Source organism: Engraulis encrasicolus, chromosome 22 (genome assembly GCF_034702125.1).
Source record: "Engraulis encrasicolus isolate BLACKSEA-1 chromosome 22, IST_EnEncr_1.0, whole genome shotgun sequence".
Classification (NCBI taxonomy): domain Eukaryota; kingdom Metazoa; phylum Chordata; class Actinopteri; order Clupeiformes; family Engraulidae; genus Engraulis; species Engraulis encrasicolus.
In genome coordinates, this window is record NC_085878.1 from 21,940,895 (window position 1) to 21,967,255 (window position 26,361).

At 43.6% G+C, this 26,361-nt stretch overlaps 1 protein-coding gene across 2 annotated transcripts in view; it reads left to right on the forward strand.

Annotated features, from left to right (window-relative positions):
• Positions 1 to 5,696: 5,696 nt before the first annotated feature.
• Positions 5,697 to 26,361, forward strand: part of LOC134438833 (AP-2 complex subunit alpha-2) — a 35,395-nt gene continuing 14,730 nt past the window's right edge. The window contains exons 1-11 of one of the 2 annotated variants that reach the window (XM_063188514.1): positions 5,697 to 6,068; positions 8,670 to 8,738; positions 13,910 to 14,052; positions 14,650 to 14,843; positions 16,374 to 16,503; positions 17,185 to 17,286; positions 18,017 to 18,125; positions 19,753 to 19,903; positions 20,588 to 20,756; positions 21,440 to 21,577; positions 25,928 to 26,110. In XM_063188514.1, the coding sequence (XP_063044584.1) occupies positions 6,002 to 6,068; positions 8,670 to 8,738; positions 13,910 to 14,052; positions 14,650 to 14,843; positions 16,374 to 16,503; positions 17,185 to 17,286; positions 18,017 to 18,125; positions 19,753 to 19,903; positions 20,588 to 20,756; positions 21,440 to 21,577; positions 25,928 to 26,110 (1,455 nt within the window). In that variant the 5' untranslated portion in view covers positions 5,697 to 6,001. The remainder of the gene's footprint in view (positions 6,069 to 8,669; positions 8,739 to 13,909; positions 14,053 to 14,649; positions 14,844 to 16,373; positions 16,504 to 17,184; positions 17,287 to 18,016; positions 18,126 to 19,752; positions 19,904 to 20,587; positions 20,757 to 21,439; positions 21,578 to 25,927; positions 26,111 to 26,361) is intronic. The other variant, XM_063188515.1, reaches the window with a different exon arrangement.

Genomic DNA, 26,361 nt, shown 5'->3' on the forward strand with positions numbered 1-26,361 from the left:
ATGATGATGATGATGATGATTATGAAAAGTGTAGGTAGGGCCTAGGCCTAATTTACAACCTGAAGATAACACATGGTTAGCTAATCCGGGGTCAGCTCTATGTTCCCACCACCTCCTAATGTTCCTACGGTTTATTCCCGCTGCTCCACGTTCCCACGTTTTAAAGGAATTATTGAAATATAGGCCCTATGTTCTACAACTCTTTGTTCCCACATTTCCGAGTAAACTAAGAACATGTGCCTTTAACATGGGGCCTAACTTTTAATACATTCTTAGAAATATGGGAACGAACATGGAGCAGATATTTTGGCTTTGTTTTGGCAGATATCTGCAATTTATGGCTTCCTTTTGGCAAGCAATAAGCTTTGGCAACATTTTGGCATGGTTATGGTTGACCTGGGCGCCAGTGAATTGGGGCGTTCCTCTGGAAAGCAAAAAAAAACACAGATTTGGCTAAAATATGGGTTGTTTATGGCTTCCCACAACACATTAAAACGCGCGGACTGTGAATGAATGAGTTATGGCCAGGTTATGGCATGTGTCAGGTTAATCTGAACCTCGGGTGGAGAGCGGGACAGCAACGTTCTACATTGGTGCGCTTACGGCAATCCAAAAGACTGCCAAAATCAACTGTCAAGAGAAACTCGTGCTTGCCTCACTTCAGTTTCCCCAGCGCCAGTGTGTGTCAGACTTCAGTTTATGCAGGTAAGTGCAGTTGACACGTTTTTATATAAAATACAACCGCCGATGACTTAAGAGATGAGGCATTTTGTGTTATCGGTTTTCATGTTGATTTCATAGGTCTGTGACCGTCGGTTTCCGTGTTATGCGCTGAAACTTCGATAATCGCTACCCTTTTAACAAGAGCTAAAACCAGTGTTCGAATTACGGGGGGTACCGGGGGGGTTTGACCCTCCCGATTGGGACTTGATACCCCCCAAATGGGACTAAATTACACTTTTGGGGGGTACTGGAAACATTGAGGTATTGTTAAAAATCAGATGTTAAAAATGTCTTGTTACTTGTAATTTTGAACGTGTACTATGAATAACAAAATAACATGAGTTTTTGGAACACCCCTTCAATGGACTGTACCACCAGCGGACGTTTCACGTCCTCGCAGTTTGAGAGTTGTCAAAACATTCGGCAGCACCCACTGATAGGCAGGGTTGGTTCTGGTGCGCGGTGAACATTGGCAGTAAATAGAAATGGCGGTGAATGTTACAGCTGCGAGCGAGGGGAGTCAAGGTGAAGGATCCCCGTGATTTGTGAGAAATGTACATGAAACTAATATGATTTCAACTTTAAAGAACTGAACTTACTAACACTCAAGACAGCTGACCGCCAATTCCCTTTCCCCCACGAGAGAAAAAAAAAACGATAGCCCACATCAGAACTCCATCAAAGTCAACATACACAAGGGGTCTCAGTGAAAGAGGTGGACTGCTCTAATAATCTACACGTAGCGTACTTGATGACAGAAAATAAAGGACGAGGCTCACCATGTTTGGAATATTATAATTTTACTAAGTAAGAAGGCGCAAATGGATAGTGAGACTCCACAAACCAAGGATAGCTGTGTCAAGCAAGCTGTCTAGCGAGGCAAATGGATAGCAAGCAAGCTGTCTAGCGAGGCAAATGGATAGCAGAAAGGTAGGAAAATTGTTTTTTCACATTTTGTCCGCCGTGACAAATATAGGAGTAAATATTATTTTGACTGTGTTAGAGGCCATGTCATGTAGCATCTAGCAGTATTTTCCATGACTACCGGTATGCTAGCATCTGATAGCACTTTTCAATCTCAAGAAAAGCGCACACATTACAAGCTAGCTCTATGTGGAATTTGGGAGTTGTAATTCTGATAATTTACAGCTTGATTCTGTATGTCAGGGTTCACTTTCCTGTTGACACGAAGTTCTTGGTTGTGTTTCCGTGGTCACTCACTACATAATGTTAGTTGCTAGTTTGCTTTTGGAAAGCCGCATATAGCTGTTTGTTTGAGGTTGGCTCGGGCTTTTTTTGTTCAGCATTGAGTGAGTTGGTTGTGCGTCTGTGCTTGTTGTTGCCAACTGTAAATTGGAGACGTTTTTGTTGCAGCAACGCGTGTGTATGAGAGAAACTTTGGCTACTAGGTGGTTGAATCGGAGCATCAGTTTTCTCCGGTGTCGTGCTCGCTCTGGATTGTTGAACCTGACGTTGTTGCCGAATGAGTTCACTGCGCGCAGGCCAGCACATAGGCAGTGTTACCAGTGACAGATGATTTCCACTCCAAACATGCTCAAACTCCGCTTGGTGGCATTACATCTAAACCAAGCCAGTCTAAACTATTTTCTACTTAGGCCTATTTCTATGGCCACAAATCTGAAAACCCTGTCCAATATCCACTTTTACTCGCAGATGTTCATCCAAAACAGTTCAATCATGGAAACACCTAGGCTACTGAGACGGGTGCTTTGATGTGATCTTCCCGCAAACGTGGTCACTTGATTCATATGAGCTCTAGCAGGCAGTTTGCAAATAGCATATTGTTGTTGTTGTTTTGCACATCACGTCACATTAAAGCTCTGTTGTTGTATTACATTTTGTACAGTATATTACCACTCACAGGAAAAAGATTTATCTCGCCCTTTTTTTTTGGGGGGGGGGGGGGGGGGGGGGGGGGGGGGGGGGGGGGGGGGGGGGGGGGGGGGGGGGGGGGGGGGNTGACGTCATCATTTGGTCCGCAAAAAGTCCGACCCCCCCGAAGCCCGGTGGATAATTTGAACACTGGCTAAAACACAAACGTCTGTGACACACAACTGTGACATTTAACCTTAGTTGCTACCCTCATACTCAGTAACGATTGATTAAGTGTTGTTCTGTGGTTGAAATTCACTTTCAGATATCAATGCCAAGGGAATTTCAATCAAAGAACAACAACACTAGCAATCCCAGCTAACTGGCCGACGACAGCTAGCAAAAGCCGGGAGCTAGCTAACTCAGGCATGGAGCATCTTCTACCTATTGGCACAAAGCAGAGCACTATCTAGCAATATCTGTCTGTCACGGAAAGTGTTGGACTCACTGTAATTCTAGCCTACTACTGAAGCAATCGAGTGAATCTGCTTTTTTCTACATTGTCTTTTCAGATGTGCTGCTGCTGCTGAAGGCAGTCACCCGGTGGAGGAACTTGTTTTTTGACAGGCATACTACAGGTTGGTTCCACAATTTATTAACCTCTCTCTCTGGTCTAATCTTCGTTCGTTGTGAAAGTCCTTGCTTTTAATGTAACTGCTTTTAAGTATACGTCTGTATTGGGTAATGGTCGGTTTGTGTTTAAGCGCTGGCTATTTAACATGATCAGTTGTTAAGGCAGTGTGTATTGTTCAGCTATCAACAACAGGGGGTAAACCGTATACAGAAATGTGGCCCATGTAGGCCTATGTAATCTTGCTCTAACATTTGTAATACCTCAACACAGAGAGTAGCTTACTAGATGTGTCAAAGGTAAAAGTAGAAGTGAATTCATGGTGAAATGTAAACAAACGCCTGCCCCCAGACCAGGATCTCGGAAAAGACTGAATAAGGGGGAAAAAACACCTCAGATAGTCCTACTGACAAGTCCAGGGTAGTGGGAGCATTACTAATTACTAATTGGCAGAAAGCTTTAACAATGGCACATGATATAACATAGTGACCAGTCTGTTTCACCAGTTATTCTACTGTAGGCACACCCAATGAGATAGATAGCCTACTGCTTTGTTGTTATTGAAAAACCTAAAAGCTAGGTTAAAAAAACCTCCAATTTGACCAGTACTCTGATCTTAGAATCAGTGGGCTACTATATACTCAAGTGCAAGTTATGTTTTGGCAGGGTTTTGTTTGATTGAGTATTGTGTTTTTTCCTATTCTTTTTCTCCCTTTTACTTTTGACAATTCCGTAGATGGTTGTACAATCTACTATAGCCTACTACTCATGTCATTTAAAATGTATAAAATATGAAATAACATCTACATTCTCTTTTCAGATGCTGTGCTGCGAACGGACACGGCAGTCACCTGTGGGAGGGGACAATCAAATCGGATCTCAAAAACAGGTACCAAATTTTAATAACACCCCTCCCCCCTCTCCCGTCTATTACTCTATTAATCAAGTGCATTTGTGCCGCCACTTGGCCAGGACACCCTTGTTAAAAGAGATTTTTAATCTCAACAGGTTTATTTTCCTGGTTAAATAAAGGTTAAATAAAAGAAGAAAAAAAAATGTAATGCCACTGTTTTCAAAGTTACTTTTGCATGTAGTAATTCAATTTGGTTTATCTTTTTATTCTTTCCTAGATGTCGCGAATCTGATCTGATCTGCCTACCTCTATGTGGCAATAGAGTACCTGCTTTTACTGGCCAGGGGACCAAGATGAAAACAAGAGGCCTGTACCCAGACATCCAAGCACCCATCAAGTCACCCAGTCCTCCACCACCTGCCGTGCAGCTATACCCATCCATCAAATCCAGCCACTTGGCCACCCTAACCAGTCACAGCATTTGGAGGCAATAAAGTATAATGAAATGTATTTAATTGTCTTGGGTTTTTTTTCTAGATGCATAAATATTCCAGTTTCATTGTTGAAAATCACGCATTTATTAAATGTGCGATTTTCAACAATAAAACAGGAATATTTAGTGATCCCAAATGTAGCCATAATGGGGCCAAATGTCACTTATTTGTCTTATAAGTTTCTCTGTATACTGGTACTTACATTTTAAGTATACAGGGAAACTTATAAGACAAATAAGTGACATTTGGCCCCATTATGGCTACATTTGGGATCAATTATGGGTACATTATGGCAGTATTTAGGGTCATTTATGGCTGTTCTGGGAGAGTTATGGGTACATTATGGCTGAATTATGGGTACATTATGGCAGTATTTAGGCTCATTTATGGCAGTTCTGGGACAGTTATGGGTACTTTATGGCTGCATTTTGGCTGAAGGGTGGGGTCTGGAATTCCTTTTGGGGCCTTTAAGGCTGTACGTGGAAATCCCAAATAGGTTTTGGGTGAACTTTGGTCAATTTATGGCTGGGTTTGGTTGGTTTTGGCATGCCAAATTTGGGCCACTTTTGGCCCGGGGACTCAAACCGAAGCCAGCCAAAAGGCCAAGACACGATTTGGCCCAAAACTCTGCCAAAAACATTTTGCTATCTGGAGCAACAGATGCTGTGGGGCCAATGGGCTGTGTGGAACCATATTGGACTAAAAAAATTAATGTGCTGCAGTGGGAACGCTCCCGCTAACCCAGGTCACTCCTTGGCCTATTCAATATCGCCTTTCTGAATGGTAATCTTCATCTAATTCATCGAAACATACTGACCACAGAGTGTACATTACATAGGCCTACACACACAAATGACTTTTTTTTATTTTTTAAATGGTACCTTTGCCGTTGTGCAGCTGCTGACATGTCATGTAGCCCATACATAAAGTGCACACTGGCTGCAGCATCCCATCTTCGTCTCTCTGCTCCTGGCTTGTCCTTTCAAACCAACTAAAACTTGACATGTCCATGTGTGCTGTCTGTTGTTCTGCCAATGGTGTTTAATCTCGGTATCAGACCAGTTACTGCCATGCATTTCAGCAGGGGGCACAATTCAAGTGTTTAGTCTAGAGAGTCTACTTTGTAAAACACTTGCTAAATTCAGGCAAAGGAAGTGTGCCTCAAGTTTGTCCTCCTCAAAAGAACATTACCACCTGCCGCCGCCACCGCTAAGGTCATATGCTCGTTCTCGCCATGATGTGTGTACCACTTTTCACGCCCAAACAGATGTGCGCGCTCCCTGCTCTCAGGAATTCGAATATACTGACGCTGTAGGAACCGAAAGCTCCTCGAGCGGTCACGAACTCCACGACCGTCTTCCTGCTCCCCGGTTTATCTTCATTTCAAACTAAACCTGCACCTTGAAGGAATTGTCAAGTTGATCACACAAGCAACCAAGGATATAGCACTGTCGGGTTGAGAGTAAAATGCCTGCTGTTTCCAAGGGAGACGGGATGCGAGGCCTTGCTGTTTTCATTTCTGACATCAGGAATTGTAAGTTAAAATCTGGGTTTTCCCTGCTTGTTTACCAGGAACGTTAGCTGAAGCGCTAGCTGGGTCAACAAGACAGCTGCCGAAAGTACCAGAGAAAGTTAGCTCAGTTATATTAGCGTGTGGTTAGCTACCCAACATGGGCTTGTTTCTTCAGTCCGAAAGTCTGGCAGGACGATGTCAGTGTGTAGCGTTTTAATCTACACCACACATCCCCAATTTGACTCCGTTTAATGTAACTAGGAGGTTATGAGTCCTGAATTGTCGGTCAGGTTTTGTCAGTAAACTTTTTTAGGAGTGCTAACGTGGCTAATGTCAGGTATGGTTGGCTGACCTCAACTTGGCCAACTAACAATAGCTCGCAATTTCGGTGGTATAACATTAATTCGTCATATGATAAAATCATGGATTATTTAATCCCATTTGCTACTGAGAGCAGATATTTTCGATTTCACTGGTCAACCAGACCACACGTATTATTAGTTGTTGTTCAGTCGCTGTTATTTAGCCAGTATGTGGGTGTGACAGGGCAGGAAGATGTGTAAAAGCTAGTCAAAACCATAATGATGAGCTACAGCTTGGTGATAACTAGTCTGATGGGTAGCCTTTACTTCACCAAACCAATTAACTCGATAGCCATCTGAAGTTGGTGGACACTTAATGAAGTGAGTGGCCTGGTTTTAGTGGTTAAGACATGTTTAATCAAGGTGGATTATCTGATTATTTGATTGTTGTTTGAGTAGCATTGCAACTTGCTATCTAACTTTAGGATTAGTTTGTAAGCTTTTGCTAACTTGTGTGACTTGTGTTGATGATGAGTGAAATAATGTGGGACCTCATCTGTATGTGCGGATCCGTCATAGTTTAGTACTGTAGTCTATTGGGAGTAATCCATAGGCCACCATCAGTAGAATGAATTAAACGGCCTGTCTGATCAATGTAGTCTCGTGTGAATGACTGAATAGTGTTAGAAGTATTCAGTGGGCGTAGAGATTCCTTCCGGTAACAACAACGCTGCTCTAGATCAGCTGGAGTTATCATTTCTGGTTTTGTTCTGCATGGTAATCGACAATGATAATGGCAGCACTGGCTGGTCATATTGCAGAGTATTCTTCTGGAGGCAGTTTCCTTTTAACTAGGAAGTGGGGTGTACGTAGTGTCATCATTACTCAATGTTGTAAACTACTACTGGATATGCAGCCTGTAGTAACACAGACTGTTTACACCGTCAAGTGCGTTTCAACATTTCTGCACACTCTGGGCACACATAGACCCATAAGGTCGTGAATATTTGATGCATCCAGCGGTGCTGAAGTGATGCGCTGCTTGGCCTGTGTGTGATGCATGCGGTGGCTGACAGAAGATATTCGTGCCCAAGTGGTGGTTCTAAGTGGACTCAATGAAATGAACAAGAATGTTTTCCACAATGCGCTGCAGTCATTTAAGTTGTAAATATGTTAGGGTCTGTCTATGTCTTCTTGGAGAAAATTTACTGCTATGTTGACAATTCCTCCCGCCCACCTCCTCACTGATATGACCCACATCAAATCACACACGCTCTCTGCATAATATATCTCAGTCATGCCAAAGTAAGGGTCCTTGAGCTAAATTATTTAGCATTAAGCTTTTAATTATTCAGTTATCATCATGCGTGTCTGGGGCCGTGTGTCTCCTCTCCTCGCCGTCCCTGTGTCTATTTAAGCACGGCTGGCTGGCTGGCCGCCCCACATCAGTAGCTAGCTAGCAACCTTTCCCCCACAGTCCTCCATGACTCCCCAGAACAGATGAGAGGCTATTTCCAGCACCTGCACCGCCAGTGCCTCTCTGGCCTTGGGCTGCTGGACTCCACTGTAAATTAGGCAACGTAACACTTGGCTCTCTACTGCAGCAGCAGCAGCAGCTGAAGTGGCCTGTTAATTGAAGAATTTAATTTCATTCAGGTATCATATGTCTGCATTGAAGCAGCAGAAGTGGCCTTGAGGATTGAGGATTTCAGGATTGAGGATTTCAGGATGGTTGTTTTCGTGTTTAGGACTCCTAACACGAGCAGCATGGTTAAGCTTACTGTAGTAGTGGTGCACTTTTGTCACCTGTCTTGTCAAGGTGATTGTGATTTATGGCCGTCCGACATGCTTGAGGAACACAAATTGACTTTTCATTTCCCATCTCAGTCAAGGGTGACGATGTGAGATGTAGGCTGTAGGTCCATACATCGTTTCCCACATAATTTAGGTTAGTCACGGTGGTAAGCGGTTAGCTGGTATCAGATGCACATAACTGCTATCATCATTGGAAAGGGTGTGTTTTTGAAATGTCATATGAAATGTAAAAAATCCATAAAAGTATGCATTTTTGATGAAGCAACTTTAGAAATTACATTCCAAACACAAAATCTCTATCTTTTCAGGGGACTTGGTCAAGGTGGAGGTGGTCAATGTCGATAAGGTGGCCACCTAACAACACTAGCCCAATACAATTCTGTGGGACACCCTACCATGTGTATTTGAAATGCATATCTAACCTGAGCCTTAACCATTTGGTTTTCCCAAAAGCGTCTCTCTGAGGAAGCCTGTGTTTAACATGCATCCCCTCCCTCCCCTGCAGGTAAAAGTAAAGAAGCAGAGATCAAAAGGATTAACAAAGAGTTGGCCAATATCCGCTCCAAGTTCAAAGGTAAGTCAAATGCAGCATGACTTTGAGGTTTACATTAGAAGACAGGAAGGCCGGGTCGAAGCAGAGGATTCTTGCTGCTCCGTGCTGTATGTGGACTTGGTCATAAAGCGTGTCCTGTTGCGCTGACCAGGGTGTCAATGAAGTGTGTTGTAGGGCAGCATGTGGGGGCATGTGAGGTGGTTCTGGACAGGAAGCGTGCTTGACTTGAGTTGAGAGGGTAGCCCAGGGCTGCAGGAAGCCCAGGTTGCTGCGTGTAGGAGAATCCCGGATACTTCCCCTTGACTCCAGGAGTATGCAAGTGGCAAGCACAGAGTTGACACACACACACACACACACACACACACACACACACACACACACACGCACACGCACACGCACACGCACACGCGCACACACACACATAGGTGCACTGCTTACGAGCAAATGAAACACACACTCATGAACGCATCGTGCAGACACACACACTTGCAGACATGCACACACACACACACACACACACACACACACACACACACACACACACACACACATACGTGCACACATACGTGCACACATACGTGCACTGCTCACAAGCAAATGAAACACACACTCCTACATGAACGCATCGTGCAGACACACACACTTGCACAGACATGCGCACACACACACACACACACACACACACACACACACACACACACACACACACACACACACACACACACACACACACACACACACACACATACGTGCACTGCTCACAAGCAAATGAAACACACACTCCTACATGCACGCATCATGCACACACACACACACACACACACACACACACACACACACACAGAATACCGCCGTATTCCTCCTTCCTTTTTCCTGCCCTTTGAAAGCAGTGGTCTAATCCTGCTCTCATTCCTGTACCTAATCCCCATCACGGGACTTTTCCACCCCTGTTCCTCTCTCTCTCTCTCTCGCTCGCTCTCTCTCTCTCTCTCTCTCTCTCTCTCTCTCTCTCTCTCTCTCTCTCTCTCTCTCTCTCTCTCTCTCTCTCTCTCTCTCACATTTTCTCTGTCTCTCTAGCTTTCTTTGTCTGCACTCTTTCTAATTTGTGCACACCACCTCACATTTTTAGCTTTGTGCTCTTGGAGTACAAGAGACAGCCACTGGTAAATTATCCCATTTAGTGGGAATATCTGCCGGTCACCTATTACCCTGTTGTAAATGGAGAAACGACTGTTCCATGTCGTGCTTCATGAAAAACCATGCTTCAAAGCCCACCCTCTGGGTCATCCGCGACCCGCATCCCGTTTGTCCAACATTGTCGATTGTCCACTACTCACTCAGCGGCATGGATTATGTGCCCTGATTCCATGCCATGCAATGTGTAACAATGTTTCCTTGTCTCTGTTGACATGTTGCAGTCATGTTTAGTTACAGTGTAGTGTTGCGTAGTGTAGGGTGGTGGTGCGAGGGCAGTGTGAGTGAATGGGCTAGGAGAAGAGTACTGTACAGTACCACCACTTCCTCTCATGGGGGAGAGAGTGCAATGGTCAGCTTCCTGTCCCGTGCTGCTGTGCTGACTCACCGAACCCCCACAACCCCCCCCCGCCCCACATTCCTCCCAGCCTTGACTTCAGAGGCAGAGCCAGAGCCCACTCCCACTCCCCCTTACTGACACACACACACACAACCACACACACACTCACCACTCCCACTCCCCCTTACTGACACACACACACACAACCACACACACACACACACGCACACACCACTCCCACTCCCCTTACACACACACACACACACTTGGCTGCTCATCTCTGAAATCTCTCTCTCTCTCTCCCTACGTCCCTCAGTCACTCACTCACTGGCTCACACGCTCACCTCTTTTCCCCTTTGGAACCCACGCTGTGTAATCACTCCCGGTTTCTATATCCGTGTGTTTTGGAGAATGTGCCCTGTGAGTTATATTAGCTGGCATGGCAATGTGTTAAGGAGTATATTGGTCTCAGCAGATGCCCCACAACATTTTTGCGGCAGACAATCAGGCTGTTATAAATGCTGCATATAAATGCTGCACTACTTTGCGTCATCTGCCATTAGGCACTTTCAATAATTACTCAGTGGTGCACAGACTTCTATCTGTCTGTCATATTATGTACCCTTAGAAATAGCATAACTTGACTATTTGTGGATATATTAAGCCTTTAAAACAGGACTTGGATTTGTAAAGAGTGATAAACAATTTTGACATTTTGGACTATACATCTTGGAACGTGTGCATACTATTGGTATTGCAACTGATTTTTATCATATTTGTGAACTGTAGTTTCTAAGCCTTTATCATGCCTTTTGCAAATCAAATTTGTAAAGGCTTAATAATAATATACGTATCCAGAAATACTTAGAGAAAGTACAGTGAGGAGAATAAGTATTTGATCCCTTGCTGATTTTGTTGGTTTGCCTACTAATAAAGACATGATCAGTCTTTAATGTTAATGATAAAATGTATTCTAATATGGAGAGACAGAATATCAAAAAGAAAATCCAAAAATTAACTCTAAAGAATATATATTAATTGATTTATATTTCATTGAGGGAAATAAGTATTTGATCCCTTGCCAACCATTAAGAGTTCTGATCCCGCAGATCAAATGGCACTTCCAATCAACTTGTTATCTGAACGGAACACACCTGTTAATAGTAACCTGCACAAAAGACACATTGAATCTGCAGAATCAGTCCATAGTATCTGTCAATCAAGCAAACTAAACTCACCAACATAGGACAGAGCAAAAGGCTGTCAAAGGATGTCAGGGACAAGATTTTAGAACTCAAGAAGGCTGAAATGGGCTCCTGGATTATACGGAGCAAACTGTTGGTGCATTTCTTCCAAATTATTTTTAGGACAAACAAAATGATTATCAATCATCAATCTTAGGCCTGTCTGTGGTTCCATACAAGATTTGACCTTGTGGGGATTCAATAACCAGAAAAAACAGAGATAAAGCACCCTAAAACTGTATGGGAAGAGCTAGGAAATGATCTCAAGGCAGCTGGGACCTCAATCAGTAAGAAAACTATTGGAAACACTTAATACTAGGGATGGCACAAACCGCACCGAAAACCGAAACCGTACAATTCACACACATACCGAACCGAACCGTGGAATCCGTCGCAAACCGCAATTCATGTACTGCCCAGAAAAATATGTAAAACAGAGATTCTAGGAGTATCTTATCCAGTCTCTCTGATTAAAACATTAGCGTATAAGACCAATCAGAGGATAACACAATTAAAATCACACCATTTTCACATTATAAGCCTATATAAACCATATGTAGGATATTTAGTGATAAGTCCGATTCTATTAGCCAATTGAAAGAGGGCATTTGGAACGCTCAGACAGCGCACATCAGCTGACGACAGTTTAAGTGCAAGTGCAGGTTAGCACAAGAGGCAGTTCTCAGACACATGCAAAAGGTCAAATTCAACTTGTGAATCATCACTTTAGAACTGCAGTTATATAAATATTGTTTAATATTCCCAGTGCACCATTTATCATGAACAAAAAGAACCGTAGAGAACCGAAAACCGTGACCTTGACACCGTGATATGAACCGAACCGTGAATTTTGTGAACCGTACCACCCCTACTTAATACCACAGCGGATTAAAATCCTGCAGTGCATGTATGGTACCCCTGCTTCAGAAGGAACCTGTTCAGGCTCACCTGAGGTTATCCAATGAACATCAAACTGGATTAGGATATGATTGGGAGGTGCTGGAATCAGATGACACCAAAATCAAACAGTTTGGCATTAACATAACTCGTTGTGTTTTGAGGAAGAGAAATGGTGCCTATGATCCCAAGAACAACACCTTCCCCAACATCATACATGAAAGTGGTAACATTATGTTCTGCGGTTGTTTGTCTGGCCAAGACACAGGACTTCACATCGTCAAGAATTGGATGGAGGGAGACATGTAAATATACAATGCTGTATGCCAACCTCTTTCCCACCACCACAAGACTGAAGGTGGGTCATGGATTGACCTCCCAATATGATAATAATCCATAACATATAGCCCAAGCAACGAAGGAGTTGCTCAAGAAGAAGCACATTAACGTCATGAAGTGGCCTAGCCAGTTTCCAAACATTAGCCCTATAATAATCCTGTGGAGGGAACAGAAGCTCCCATTTGCCAAGATAGAGTCATACAATTTAAATTATTTAGAGATGATCTGCAAAGAAAAGTGGACAAAAATCCCTTCTAATATATCCACAAACATTGTCATTAACTGAAAGAAACATCTGAACTCTGTACAAGAAAACAAGGGCTTTGCCGCCAAGTATTTTGTCTTCTTTGACTAGAGGGGTCAAATACTTATTTTCCTCAATGGAATATAAATCAATTAAAATACATTCTTGAAAGTTATTTTCTGGATTTTCTTTTTGATATTCTGTCTCTCCATATTAGAATACATTTTATCATTAACATTATAGACTAATCATGTCTTTGTTAGTGGGCCAACCAACAAAATCAGCAAAGGATCAAATAATTATTCTCCTCACTGTATGCAATTTCTAAGTACACTACTAATGGACAGGATCATACTGAGGGGACATGACCTCTTGAAAGCCTGCATTTGTCTTCAAACTAAAGCTGGAGGGTTCAAATCTGCTTGTAAATTACTGTATGTATACCATTCCTGGGCTTGAGAAGTGGGTGTGGGAACCAAACTTTGGAGGGCCTCCTCTCCAAAGCTGTTACAGTTGGGATGATACAACTTGGTATTCTTTGAGTTTGCATCAAAAGGTACCTGCCTGTACAAATCTGGCAAATCGAACAGGGTCACCTGGGTAGATTCTGGGCAATCATGTCAATTGACACTTTTTTTTCACTTTTATTGCACTCTTTTCTCATAAATACTAAAGCCAGTCGGGCCTAAGATAATCTTCATCAGAAATCAGCAGTGCACCATCCTTTTTAACAATGTACCCTGGTGTGTGTGGGTGTCTTGAGTTTTTCTTTTCATATTTACCTACCAGAGAACACTACAAATAAAAACTAGTCAGCGACTAACTCTGGTGCACTTGTGTGTTATTTATGGTCATACTAATTAATGCACATTGTTCCATCTTGATTGAATAAGAATGAACGAGTCCATGTAAACGTGCGCTGCCTGTGCATTAGGTGACAAGGCTCTGGACGGCTACAGCAAGAAGAAGTATGTCTGCAAACTGCTCTTCATATTCCTCCTTGGTCACGACATCGACTTTGGACACATGGAGGCCGTCAACCTCCTGAGCTCCAATAAGTACACAGAAAAACAGATTGTAAGTTTGTGCTTCCTGATACAAGTCCCTTGGTGCATGTTCATCATCAGATAAAATCTACCCTGTCACAGATTATGTGATGTTAAACTCATCATTGGTAGTGCGTACATTGTATGCATTGGATGGGGGAGCCTTTCAGATGACTTTGTAATGGGTCTGGCAAAAACTGTCAGCAGCCCTGCTTACATACGTACACTATGTTTTTAAAAATGTAATCACACACTCAGGTAATGTGTTAAAGTGCACATGATCTGTCCAATTAAGAAATCCTCCCCTAAAACACCCCATAAAAGGCAATGTTTTGCTGTCTAAATAGTGACTTTTTCCAAAATCTTCTCAAGTGCAATTACTGTGAGTACATGTAGCTGTTGCATATTACCTGAATGGACACCCAACATACAGTACAACTGTGCTTTACTAATCATCATAGTAATTGTATTTGTTTGGCACAGTTCATGCATCATTGCAGCACAAAGTATTTTGCAGTTTAACAGATAACTATGTGTGCCTCTGTGTGCCTCTGTGTCTCTCTGTGTCTCTCTGTGTCTCTCTGTGTCTCTCTGTGTCTCTCTGTGTCTGTGTCTGTGTCTCCCTCAGGGCTACCTGTTCATCTCGGTGCTGGTGAACTCCAACAGTGACCTCATCAGGCTCATCAACAATGCCATCAAGAACGACCTGTCGAGTCGCAACCCCACTTTCATGAACTTGGCTCTGCACTGCATCGCCAACGTGGGCAGCAGGGAGATGGCGGAGGCCTTCGCTGCAGAGGTGCCACGCATCCTGGTAGCAGGGTGAGCTGGACTCAAGTGCTTACAGCAGTGTTCCCCAACCTTTTCTGTCTTGCGTACCCTCTAAACCCCTGGTCTCCAAACAAAGGCCCGCGGGCCAAATCAGGCCCCGGCATGGCAAACATTTAGCCCATGAGAGCGGAACAAATGAAAACATAAGTGTTTGTTATCTTCGATCACTAAAACTTCAATGGGTCATATTTCCCCAAAGCATTGGGTTAGATGTCATGCTAACAGTCTCATAACAGTATTTGACAAAAAGGGAAAACGGAAAAGCGACAATCTGTTCTCTGTCCATCTTGTTTCTCATTGGGTTGTGGCATTGGTTTGGCCCGCAGCCCCACTTGCTCTATATGATTTGGCCCAAAATAAAAAAATAAAAAAAATAATTGTAGACCACTGCTCTAAACCTTTTTTTGTCATTATAGGACTACCCCCTCACTCATGCTCATGCCCCTTCCTCTATCCCAGTCTGACTTTGTTCCATACATTTGTTATGATCAACTATTTTCCCACGTACCCCCTGCAGTGCGCTTGTGTACCCTTTTAGGTTTGCCTACCCCTAGTTGGGAAACACTGGCTTACAGGATGGAGAGATGGAGAGACACAGGACCCATTCCATTATCCTAACTCCCATCCTCGACTTCGCTTACACCCCGCCTCTGTGGAGAAAACGATAAAGTGTCCCCGCTGTCAGCCTAGGCCAGTGTTTCCCAACCAGGGGTACGTGTACCACTAGGGGTACTTGAGCACACCTCAGGGGGTACTTGGAAAAATGTAATAATAAGAAATGTATGACGTGTAGTCACATTGGGATATAGGAACAAATATAGAGCATGAGTGAAGGGGTACTATGACAAAATTGCCAATGGGGTACGCAGGACAAAAAAGGTTGGGAGACATTGGCCTAGGCACAACATTTGGGGGACTTCTACCTGTTCAACATACCGAGTACAAATGAGAAAATGATCTTTGAATTGCGCTTTTGCAAGATATTGAATTAAACTTCTGTCGTCATCAATGCCATCTTGCGACATCATCTTGAGGCCACACGCTCAAGGGTGGAGGGGAGAGTACATATTGAAGTGGACCTACACACACTGACACATGGATAAAGAGAGAGGGAGCGATATTTCGAGAGATTGGGTGAGCTGGATGAGGGAGAGGGACAGAGAGATTTTAATGAAATGGACAGAGAGAGAAGTGGTTGCTGGATGGTAGGATGGATCTGCATACTGTAGATTATAGTGCTTTATTACAGTTATTGGAAATCAAAAAAATCTTATTTAGATATTTAATTCAGGGTGAAGTGGAGAAACAACAGGAAATGTGATTTTATTCTGAAGCGTGTGTGTGTGTGTGTGTGTGTGTGTGTGTGTGTGTGTGTGTGTGTGTGTGTGTGTGTGTGTGTGTGTGTGTGTGTGTGTGTGTGTGTGTGTGTGTGTGTGCGTGTGTGCGTGCGTGCGTGCGTGCGTGCGTGCGTGCGTGCGCGCGTGCGCGCGTGCGTGCGTTCTTTTTTTTGTGTGTGCACAGAGACACGATGGACAGTGTGAAACAGAGTGCAGCTCTGTGCCTGCTGCGCCTCAACAGAACCTCCCCAGACCTGGTGCCCATGGGAGAGTGGACGGCTCGGGTGGTTCACCTACTCAACGACCAGCATCTGGTAATTATGAACATTACAGTAGCAGTAGTGATATAGCAATGACCTGCTCTATTAGTGCTGGGAGATATGGGGAAAATTACATGTACAGTATTGTGTATCACAATATACTGTAATTTTAAGTTGCTCAAATGTTTTTATTGAGAATTCTCTGACAGTCGTGTTGATGGAAAACCTCTGAAAGCACAGACCACCAACGGTTCACCTACCTGCTCCATTAGATGTTAAATTGGGAGGGTCAACAATGACCTCATTTTTCCGGGAATAGCTTAGCCATGTCTGATTAAACGTAGCCAAAGCGGTGATCGTCATGATTGATCTCAATTTAATCAAAATCAAAATTGAATCGCCCTGCCCTGCTGTCAGGTGTGCCTTCGTGCGTGTGACCGAAACGAAAATCCGGAGTGGCACAGGTTTTTTTTTCCCAATCTTTTTGAATGTTGTGCACCTGATTAATTTTGATGTTCTTTTCAATTTCAATACTCCTACAACTTTTTTTTTGCACAACGAATCTGGCAGGTGCGTCAAGAGGTGTGCAGCATAGGTCGCTATCCAGGAACACTATAAAACTCTCACCGTTTCGGTTTTACTTCATTCATGACGTTGCACCATCAGCAGGTAAATGATGATTCATTTCGGTTGTAAAACATGTAGCATTACTCATGAGTTTCCTCCTTTGCACAGGGCGTAGTAACTGCTGCCACAAGCCTCATCACCACACTCGCCCAGAAGAACCCAGACGACTTCAAAACCTCTGTGTCTCTGGCAGTGGCTAGACTCAGTCGGGTAGGATGATTTTTTTTGTTTGTTAAGGGGAGACACCAGCTTATGGCCCTCTTAAGTCATGTTCAAGGGACACACTCCGCTAATGTTGTGATGTTGACTAATGTTGTGAGAAATGTTCATTTGGAATCTGACTTAAGACTGTATTATTAATTCCCCTGGTAACACTTTATTTTAGGGATACATCTTTTAGGGATACATTTTAGGGATACATCAGACCTAGTAGGCCTTAGCATTTGCTTAGTACATGCTTTACAAGTTACTTATGCAGGCATTAACATTGTATGTATTAGTGCTTATAGATGTATCCCTAAAATAAAGTGTTACCATTCCCCTCTTGTGGCCATGGTGTAACTGTAGCACAGACACTTGGATTGTGGCTAAAATATTGATCATGTCAGAATGAGAGCATACCTCCTGCTCATATCTGTTCAGAAAATTGTAATTTTTCATTTTTATGATGCATTTTTTTGTCATCAGTTTTGATCTCTGTTAAGACTGTGTCACTGGCCCTGACGTGGCTCAAATGGTAGGGAGCCCGTTTGCTATGCGGCCGGCCCGGGTTCGACTCCCGGCCTGGGTCCTTTGCCAACCCTTCCCCATCTCTCTGCCCACTCACTTCCTGTCACTGCCTTCGCTGTGCTGTCGAGTGAAGGCAATAATAAGCCCCAAGAATATATATAAAAAAAGACTGTCACTTTTGTTTTTGGTTTTCTTTTTCTTTTTGTCTTAGATTGTCACGTCCGCCTCCACAGACCTTCAGGACTACACATACTACTTTGTTGCAGCGCCTTGGCTGTCCGTCAAACTGCTGCGACTCTTACAGTGTTACCCTCCACCAGGTATGGGTAGTGTGTACAGTCAATCCGGAAAGTACTCACAGCGCTTCACTTTTTTCACATTTTATTATCTTACAGCCTTATTCCAAATGCTACAAATGAATATCTGTTGTCAAAATCCTACACAAATTATTCCGTTATGACCATGTGAAAAACAAGTTGTCTTGACAGTTTTGAAAATTTATAAAAAATAAAAAACAAAGAAATCATATTTACAAAAGTATTCACAGCCTTTGCTTAATACTTTGTACAACCACCTTTGGCAGCAACTACATTCATTTTTTCATTTCGAAATGAAAAGGGATTGAAAGGGAGGTCATCGGTGTGTGTTTCAACCTTTCAGTACATTGAAATTATACATTTTGAGTCTGCACCTGGCTAAAATAGATGGGTGTGAGTTTTGAATGAAATCCTATGGAGAGTATCATGATCTGCTTCTGTAGTCACAGTGCATGTTGACATGCATGCTTCTTTAGGTGTTATTCATATTTCCAATGTTGACGGCATTCATACATCCCCAAACGATGTCAGTCCCACTACCATGCTTGACGAGCCAGATGATGCACTTTTTTGGTCAAATTCACTTGTTTACCACCACACATGCTTGACACCATCTAAAGCAAATTTGTCTATCTTGGTCTAAAAAAAAAAAGTAATCCAATAGTTACTTTTCTTGGTAACTAATGTCAGGGACTTTGAAATTGAACATACAACGGTTTAACAGGATATTCATCATGTTCACTGCCATTTGCCATAACATAATTCTAAAGTTGTTGAGGGTGAGGAGGTTTGTGTGATCATAATGAATCTCAATCTGGAAGACATTGTCTATAAATTGAGGTCAAAGGAAAAGGTTGAGACTCAGTGAAATATATCGCTTGCTCCTCGTCTTTTGAAGGACAATTTGATGTCGGGTGACAGCCCCGCTCCTGCTGGCGCAGCACAACAAAGCCTAATCTGACTTTGGAGCAGCTTCGTCAGTAACGCGCAGTAACAGGGTTTGGTAAATGTAACAACGATTGGTTAAGTAACGAATTAGATTACCCGTTACTGGAAAAAGTAACAGCGTTAAAGGGGTATGCCACTATTTTGGGGCTTAATACAGTTAAAATCGTTGGCCGGGGTTTATAAAGGTGGTTAAGTGTCTTATTTTTCATGTTAAGCGTTGTCTTGCTTTAAGACAAGTTGAAAGAGGGAGTATGTTGCTAAGCTAGTGAAAGTCAATGGATCCGTGTAGCATGTAGCATGTAGCAAGATAACGGCTTACATGAAAAATAAGACACTTAGCCACCCTTATAAACCCCGGCCAACTTTTTTAACTGTATTAAGCCCCAAAATAGTGGCATACCCCTTTAATAACAGCGTTTATTTCAATGCCGCTATTCCCATCACTGCTTACCACGGACTTACTGAGTCATGTCAAGCCAGAACTGATGAAGCTTCTGGGGGGACGAAACATATGCAAGCTCCAGAATGAAGAAAGAAAGAAAGCTGTCCAAATAGATTATTTAAAATGGAGTGTTGTTGAATTTTATTTTTTTAACATTTTAAAATAGAGTATTTTCCAGAAAGAAGTCCAGTTGCCTTCGACATAAACTGTATCGTCTCCTCCGTGTTTCTTCACCTGTAGAGGATGCTGCAATTCGGGGCCGCCTGACAGAGTGCCTGGAGACCATCCTCAACAAGGCCCAGGAACCACCCAAGTCCAAGAAGGTGCAGCACTCCAACGCCAAGAACGCAGTGCTCTTCGAGGCCATCAGCCTCATCATTCATCACGACAGGTCAGTAGTGGCACCGCCCGCCCACCCACCCAGTCCTATCCAGTGAAGAGCACCTCACAACCAGCTGACTGTGCTTGTGGAGTCGTTGACAGTCAGGGACCAAAATAGACATGGGAAAGGGACCAAACTTTACAAATAATCTAATGGGACTTGTGTTGTAGCTAATCCTTTTTAGGCTTTTTGGACCTTTATTGTGACAGGATGGTGCGAGAGTAGACAGGAAATTAGCCGAAGAGTGACTGGTTGGGTTGGGACCTAAGGCCGTACTCAAGCCTGGGCATGGAAGGTGGGCATGCAAGCCAATATGTGGGCAACTTTGGGCACTGCGCCACAGCCAAGCTTTTTAGCCTTTAACCTAACCAAAGTGTATTTGGTACAATGTCAAGTTATGAGACAATAGAAGAACATGCTGACAATGACTAATAAAGTCAGAGAGCTGTTGGCACACAACAGCTATGGGCAAGTTTGGCATACAGGTTGAAGTGATGTTTCTGCTGTGTGTCACTCTGCTGGTGTGTAAAACACAGATGGTGAAAAGCAAGTAAGCAGGGGGAGAGATTGTTGTATTGGAACTTGGATTTTTACTTCTAATCTTGCTGACCAGTGTTGAGACGGCACAATGCCAGAAGGTGTAAGATAAACAAGAAACAATTCCTCAAAATGGGATGTTTCCTGTGTCTGCAGCGAGCCCACCCTGCTGGTGCGGGCCTGTAACCAGCTGGGCCAGTTCCTTCAGCACCGGGAGACCAACCTGCGCTACCTGGCCCTGGAGAGCATGTGCACGCTGGCCAGCTCAGAGTTCTCCCACGAGGCCGTCAAAACACACATCGAAACGGTCATTAACGCACTCAAGGTCAGTAGCGCTTCGGATGTCCGATCCCCCCATTCCTCAGCTGACATTATTCACGTTTACTTGCACTGTTCACTTGTTCGCAGTGCGCTAACACTGTTTGGGGAAATTAAATGATCACTTTGTAATGGTTGTTTTCCCGCTACCTGTATGTTCTGTAGGCTGGATGATGGTGATGATGTGGCAGAGAGAGGTGTGTGTGCGTGTGTGTGCGTGTGTGTGCGCGCGTGCGTGCGTGCGTGCGTGCGAGTGAGTGCATAAGAGTTGGTGTCGAAAGCTGTACAGTCTCCGTGTGTACAGCCAATGTGTCTGTCTGATCTTATTGCATTTAACAGAGTTGGTGGGGTGTGTAGTTATTCATGCACGGTCTTGTGCAGGTCATGCAAGTGAAAATTCAAGCTAGTTAGGAACGGTGAAATATTTGACCGTCATGTTATTAAAATGTCCGGAAGATGAAAACTCGGCCGGCCACCTTGTCCGGCAGATTTTTTTTATAACGGAAACCCTGTCACAAACGTACACACATGCATGTATTCACACACACACTCAAACCTATTATTTTGGATTCCCTACCTTTGAGAAGCATCTTGCTTAACATTGTGAGCAAGAATAACATTATGAGCATGAATTTACGTGTGTGTCTGTGTCTTTGTTTGTCTGTGTGTCTGTTTCTGTCTACTCTGCAGACGGAGAGGGACGTGAGCGTGCGGCAGCGTGCTGTGGACCTCCTCTACGCCATGTGTGACCGTAGCAACGCCAAACAGATCGTGGCCGAGATGCTCAGCTACCTGGAGACGGCCGACTACTCCATCAGAGAAGAAATTGTGCGCCCCTCTTCACTGCAGTAACAGTTACAACTTGCATAACAGTAATACGCTGTGGATGTTACGCCAGAGGCTTTGTTATTATATAAACTTTATTACAGGCTCAGGGCCCACATTGGACACATTACAATACACACATCAACAATACAGTAAAAATACACATACAGTAAAAGGAAGTTAGTGATGGCATTCATGCCAGTGTTCCCAGATAGTAGACGTATATCTTACAGAGCTACGACTTTGTGCAAAAAATGAGCTTATCGCTCAATTGGTTGATCCATCAAGCCTGCTCATGAACTTAAAGGTATTTACAGTGCCCTCCATAATTATTGGCACCCCTGGTTCAGATGTGTTTTTTAGCTTCCAATTATTATTATTTTTTTCTAAATAATATGGGACCTTAATGGAAAAAAAGAGAAAAATCCAACCTTCAATACAAGTGCATTTATTCAGTGGGGAAAAAATCCCACATAAAGAAATAATTATTTGACATCAAATAATGTGTGTCACAATTATTAGCACCCCTGGTGTTAATATTTTGTACAACCCCCTTTTGCCAACAAAACAGCACCTAATCTTCTCCTATAATGTTTCACAAGATTAGAAAAGACAGAAAGAGGGATCTTCAGCCATTCCTCTTTGCAGAATCTCTCTAAATCATCCAGAGACCTGGGTCCTCTCCTCTGTACTCTCCTCTTCAGCTCACCCCACAGGTTCTCAATGGGGTTGAGGTCTGGGGACTGAGATGGCCATGGGAGGAGCTTGATTTTGTGTCCGGTGAACCATTTCTGTGTAGATTTGGCCATATGTTTAGGGTCGTTGTCTTGCTGAAAGACCCAGTGACGGCCCATCTTCAGCTTTCGGGCAGAGGGCAACAGATTTTGATTTAAAATGTCCTGGTATTTCAAAGCATTCATGATGCCATGCACCCTAACAAGGTTCCCAGGGCCTTTGAAAGCGAAACAGCCCCACAGCATCACTGACCCACCCCCATACTTCACAGTGGGTATGAGGTGCTTTTCAGCATGCGCATCTTTCGTGGCACGCCAGACCCACTTAGAGTGTTTGTTGCCAAAAAGCTCAATCTTGGTCTCATCTGACCAAAGCACACGGTCCCATTTGAAGCCCCAATACCGCTTGGCGAACTCCAGACGTTTGCGTTTATTATTGTGAGTGAGGAAAGGTTTTCTCCGTGCATGCCTCCCAAACAGCTTGTTGGCGTGTAGACAGCGCCTGATGGTTGATTTGGAGACTTTGTGACCCCAGGATGCTACCATTTCTTTGTAATTCTGTAACAGTGAGCTTTGGAGATCTTTTGATTTCTCTTACCATCCTCCTCACTGTGCGTGGTGGCAAAATAAACTTGGGTCCTCGTCCAGGCTTGTTTACCACTGTTCCAGTTGTTTTGAACTTCTTAATTATTCCTCTCACAGTGGATATGGGCAGCTGCAGTTGAGTGGCAATCTTCTTGTAGCCTCTGCCTGACGTGTGAAGGTCGACGCACATCTGCCTCACTTGTATGCTGTGTTCCTTTGTCTTTCCCATGTTTAAGAGTGGATAAGAGAAATGGCCTCTGTGTCACGTCATATTTATACCCCAGGGAAACAGGAAGTGATGAATTACTAATTAAATGTTCCTACATACTCTGCTAAACTTTGTAAACTACTGTAGAAATGACAGAAATGCTTCAATTATATTTATTTCCTGGGAATTGTTAAGGGTGCCAATAATTGTGGAACAGGTGATTTAATGAAAAATAATTATTTTTTAGTCAGGGATTTTTTTATTTTCTTACAATTCATTGAGTTGAAGGCTACATTTTCCCAAAAATTTTCAGTGTGACAGTATTCTTCTGCAATAAACACTGAATTTATTTTAAAGCTTTTAACACATCTCAACCAGGGGTGCCAATAATTATGGAGGGCACTGTATGTGGCCATCAATACGGTAATGGTGAAAAGGCAGAGGTTGGGTTCGAACCTATAATACCTTTGTTTCTGCGTGTGCTCTGACTGTTGTGCTGTCTCCGAGCCTGCCTCTTTGGTGCAGCGGTTAGAGCCCCAGTTTGGTACCCCAGTAGAATACAGTAAGATAATAGTGAAGTGAAGGAAGTAAAAACCCAACCAGTTACTGTACTTCCTCCAGCCAGTTAACTGATCAGGTTAATGGTAATGAACACACCTCGTCAGCCAGGTAGATGAGTTAACATGTCTACTCAGCTGTGTGAAGAGTGTAAATGGGGGGGGGAAATTACTATATTTAGTTGGTTTGTCCTTGGCCTGGTTTTTTTTTGCATTCTGTGTGGTGCTGCTGCTGTGGCCTAAAGGTTAGAGGCTTGTTGGGAAAGGAGGTCACTTGTGCCCTTGCCTTGCTTGTGCTCACAGTCCAGGGGCCTCATTTATCATCAGTTCGTAGAATGTCTTCTAAATTGTCTCTTACGAGTGAAATTTAGAATGTTCGCAAGTACAGAAAAATCGGGATTCATCAAACGTGCGTTGGCTGCTCCTACGCACACGTCTGCATGATAAATCCCACACCTTCCAAATCACTGTGCACGCGCGCATTCGGGGTAATTTGCATCCCGAAACGCCTCCAAATAACCATATATGGTATTAAAATATATTCAAATGCCATGTTAATTCGAAGGCGCAACCCTGTTTGGACACACATGAACACACGCGCTAGTCGAAGCGCTGGCGGGAAGCGCGGAGATAGAAACATTTCCGCGGCAGAAGTGGAGGTGCTTTCGACAGGAGGAGGACAGTGTTTCAAAATAAGTAAAAGAATGAGACACACGTGGACGAAAGCACTGTAAAATAGCACACTGTCATACTCCATTGTCATTCAAAGCAAGCTGTACCTTGCACGGTCAATATTATTTGCAATTTCGTGTTTCTTCCACTTGCACGCATGGTCTGAGGTGTGCGTAGATTTAGGCACATTTCTACGTTCAAGTACATGTTCATAAATCCCACACTATGCTCAGGAATGATCGCATGCACACTTTACGCACAGATCTGTGCCTAAGAACGCTTGATAAATGAGGCCCCAGGACTGTAGTCAGTAGGAAACAAGCTGGTCCACTTCAGAGAGGCTGGGCCAAGGATGACTGGAGCACACAGGATACGTTTTGCTGTTATTTTATTGTGGTGCAAATATTTTTCAACGCAGTCTTCATCAGAGTCAAGAGGGGGTTGTTCTTGGGGTTAGCGCATGAAAGGTTTGAATCTCAGGAAGAATGTGTCCTGTGTGTAGGTGATCTCCCTACCCACCCTCATCCATGCCTGCCGTCTTTTTGAGCAAGGCACATGACCATGCATAGCTCCGAGGGCTATAAAGTAGTGATGTGGATTGGCACTGCCCTCACGATCCGATTCGATCACGATTCGGGAGGTAGCGATTCGATTTGATTCTATGCGATCCGATCCGATCCGATTCAATTCTACAATGCATTGCACTTCTACTGAAAGCAAAGCAAATGTTTAATCAGTTATGATGAGGCAATACAAGTAGTCAGATACTGAGCAACAATTTATTGGCTGTTTTCTGTATCAGTCTGTATCAGTCTTGCAATGTTTTGAAGTGCTTTTATTTAATTTAACATTCATTTGCTCCCGAAATATCCATGGAAGTAATCGAAACTTAAAAAATTGCCGGATCGATTCTGGAACTTGCCGCATTGAATTAATCGTCCATGCCACGCATTGGATTGCATCGCCGAATCGATCATTGTTAACACCACTAATAATCACTACCCTGTACCTACATAACCAGATGTCACTTTAGATGGAAGCATCAGCTAATGTACAGTAGTAACATATGGAATCTTACGCGTGTTCTGTATAGGTTCTAAAGGTGACCATCCTGGCTGAGGTGTGCAATGCAATGCCATGCAATGCAATGCCAAGGGTACGTTTATACGGCAACGATGAAAAGAGAAGAAGCAAAAGTGGCGTTTTTTCATTTGCGTTTAGACGAGCATTCTCAGGGGAAAATCTTTGTTTATATGAAGATGCAAGGGTATGTGATATTCGATGGGATGCCTTCCAGAACGCGGTGTTGTGGTGTGATAGAACCCCGGTATGTCTGTGAGGAAGCGCAGACACTCTAATTTGACTGTTTAGCCGTTTAGACGGAGACGCAACCTGGGTCGTCTTAAAAACTCTACACTCGGGAAGTAGTCTTCAGATTTTTGCGTCTTCAAGCGCCAATGGCGGGGTTGCCGTGTGTGCACAAAAGGCACTTTTGATAAAATATTGTGTTGTCTTCCTGTGCCATCGTTCTCGTATAAACGGCGCATAAGTGTATTGTAAGTGTAATGGGATGTAATACAATAAGTGTTCTCTGTAGGTGTTGAAGGTGGCCATCCTGGCTGAGAAGTATGCAGTGGACTACACCTGGTACGTGGACACCATACTGAACCTCATCAGGATCGCCGGAGATTACGTCAGCGAAGAAGTGTGGTACCGCGTCATCCAGATTGTCATTAACCGAGACGACGTGCAGGGATATGCTGCAAAGACAGTCTTTGAGGTAGTGTGTGTGTGTGCGTGTGCGTGTGCGTGTGCGTGTGCGTGTGCGTGTGCGCGTGCGCGTGCGCGTGCGTGTGCGTGTGCGTTTGCTTGTGCGTGTGCGCGCGTGTGTGTACTTTCACTAACATCCTCTGTCTCTTCTGTTATGGTGGTTGTGTGAGCTTTTACACTACTTCCTGTTTATTTCTCAGTTAAAGTTCTCGTTTTGTTATCAAGTACAGTAACTAAATGCAGCTGTCGGAGTGCTTCATG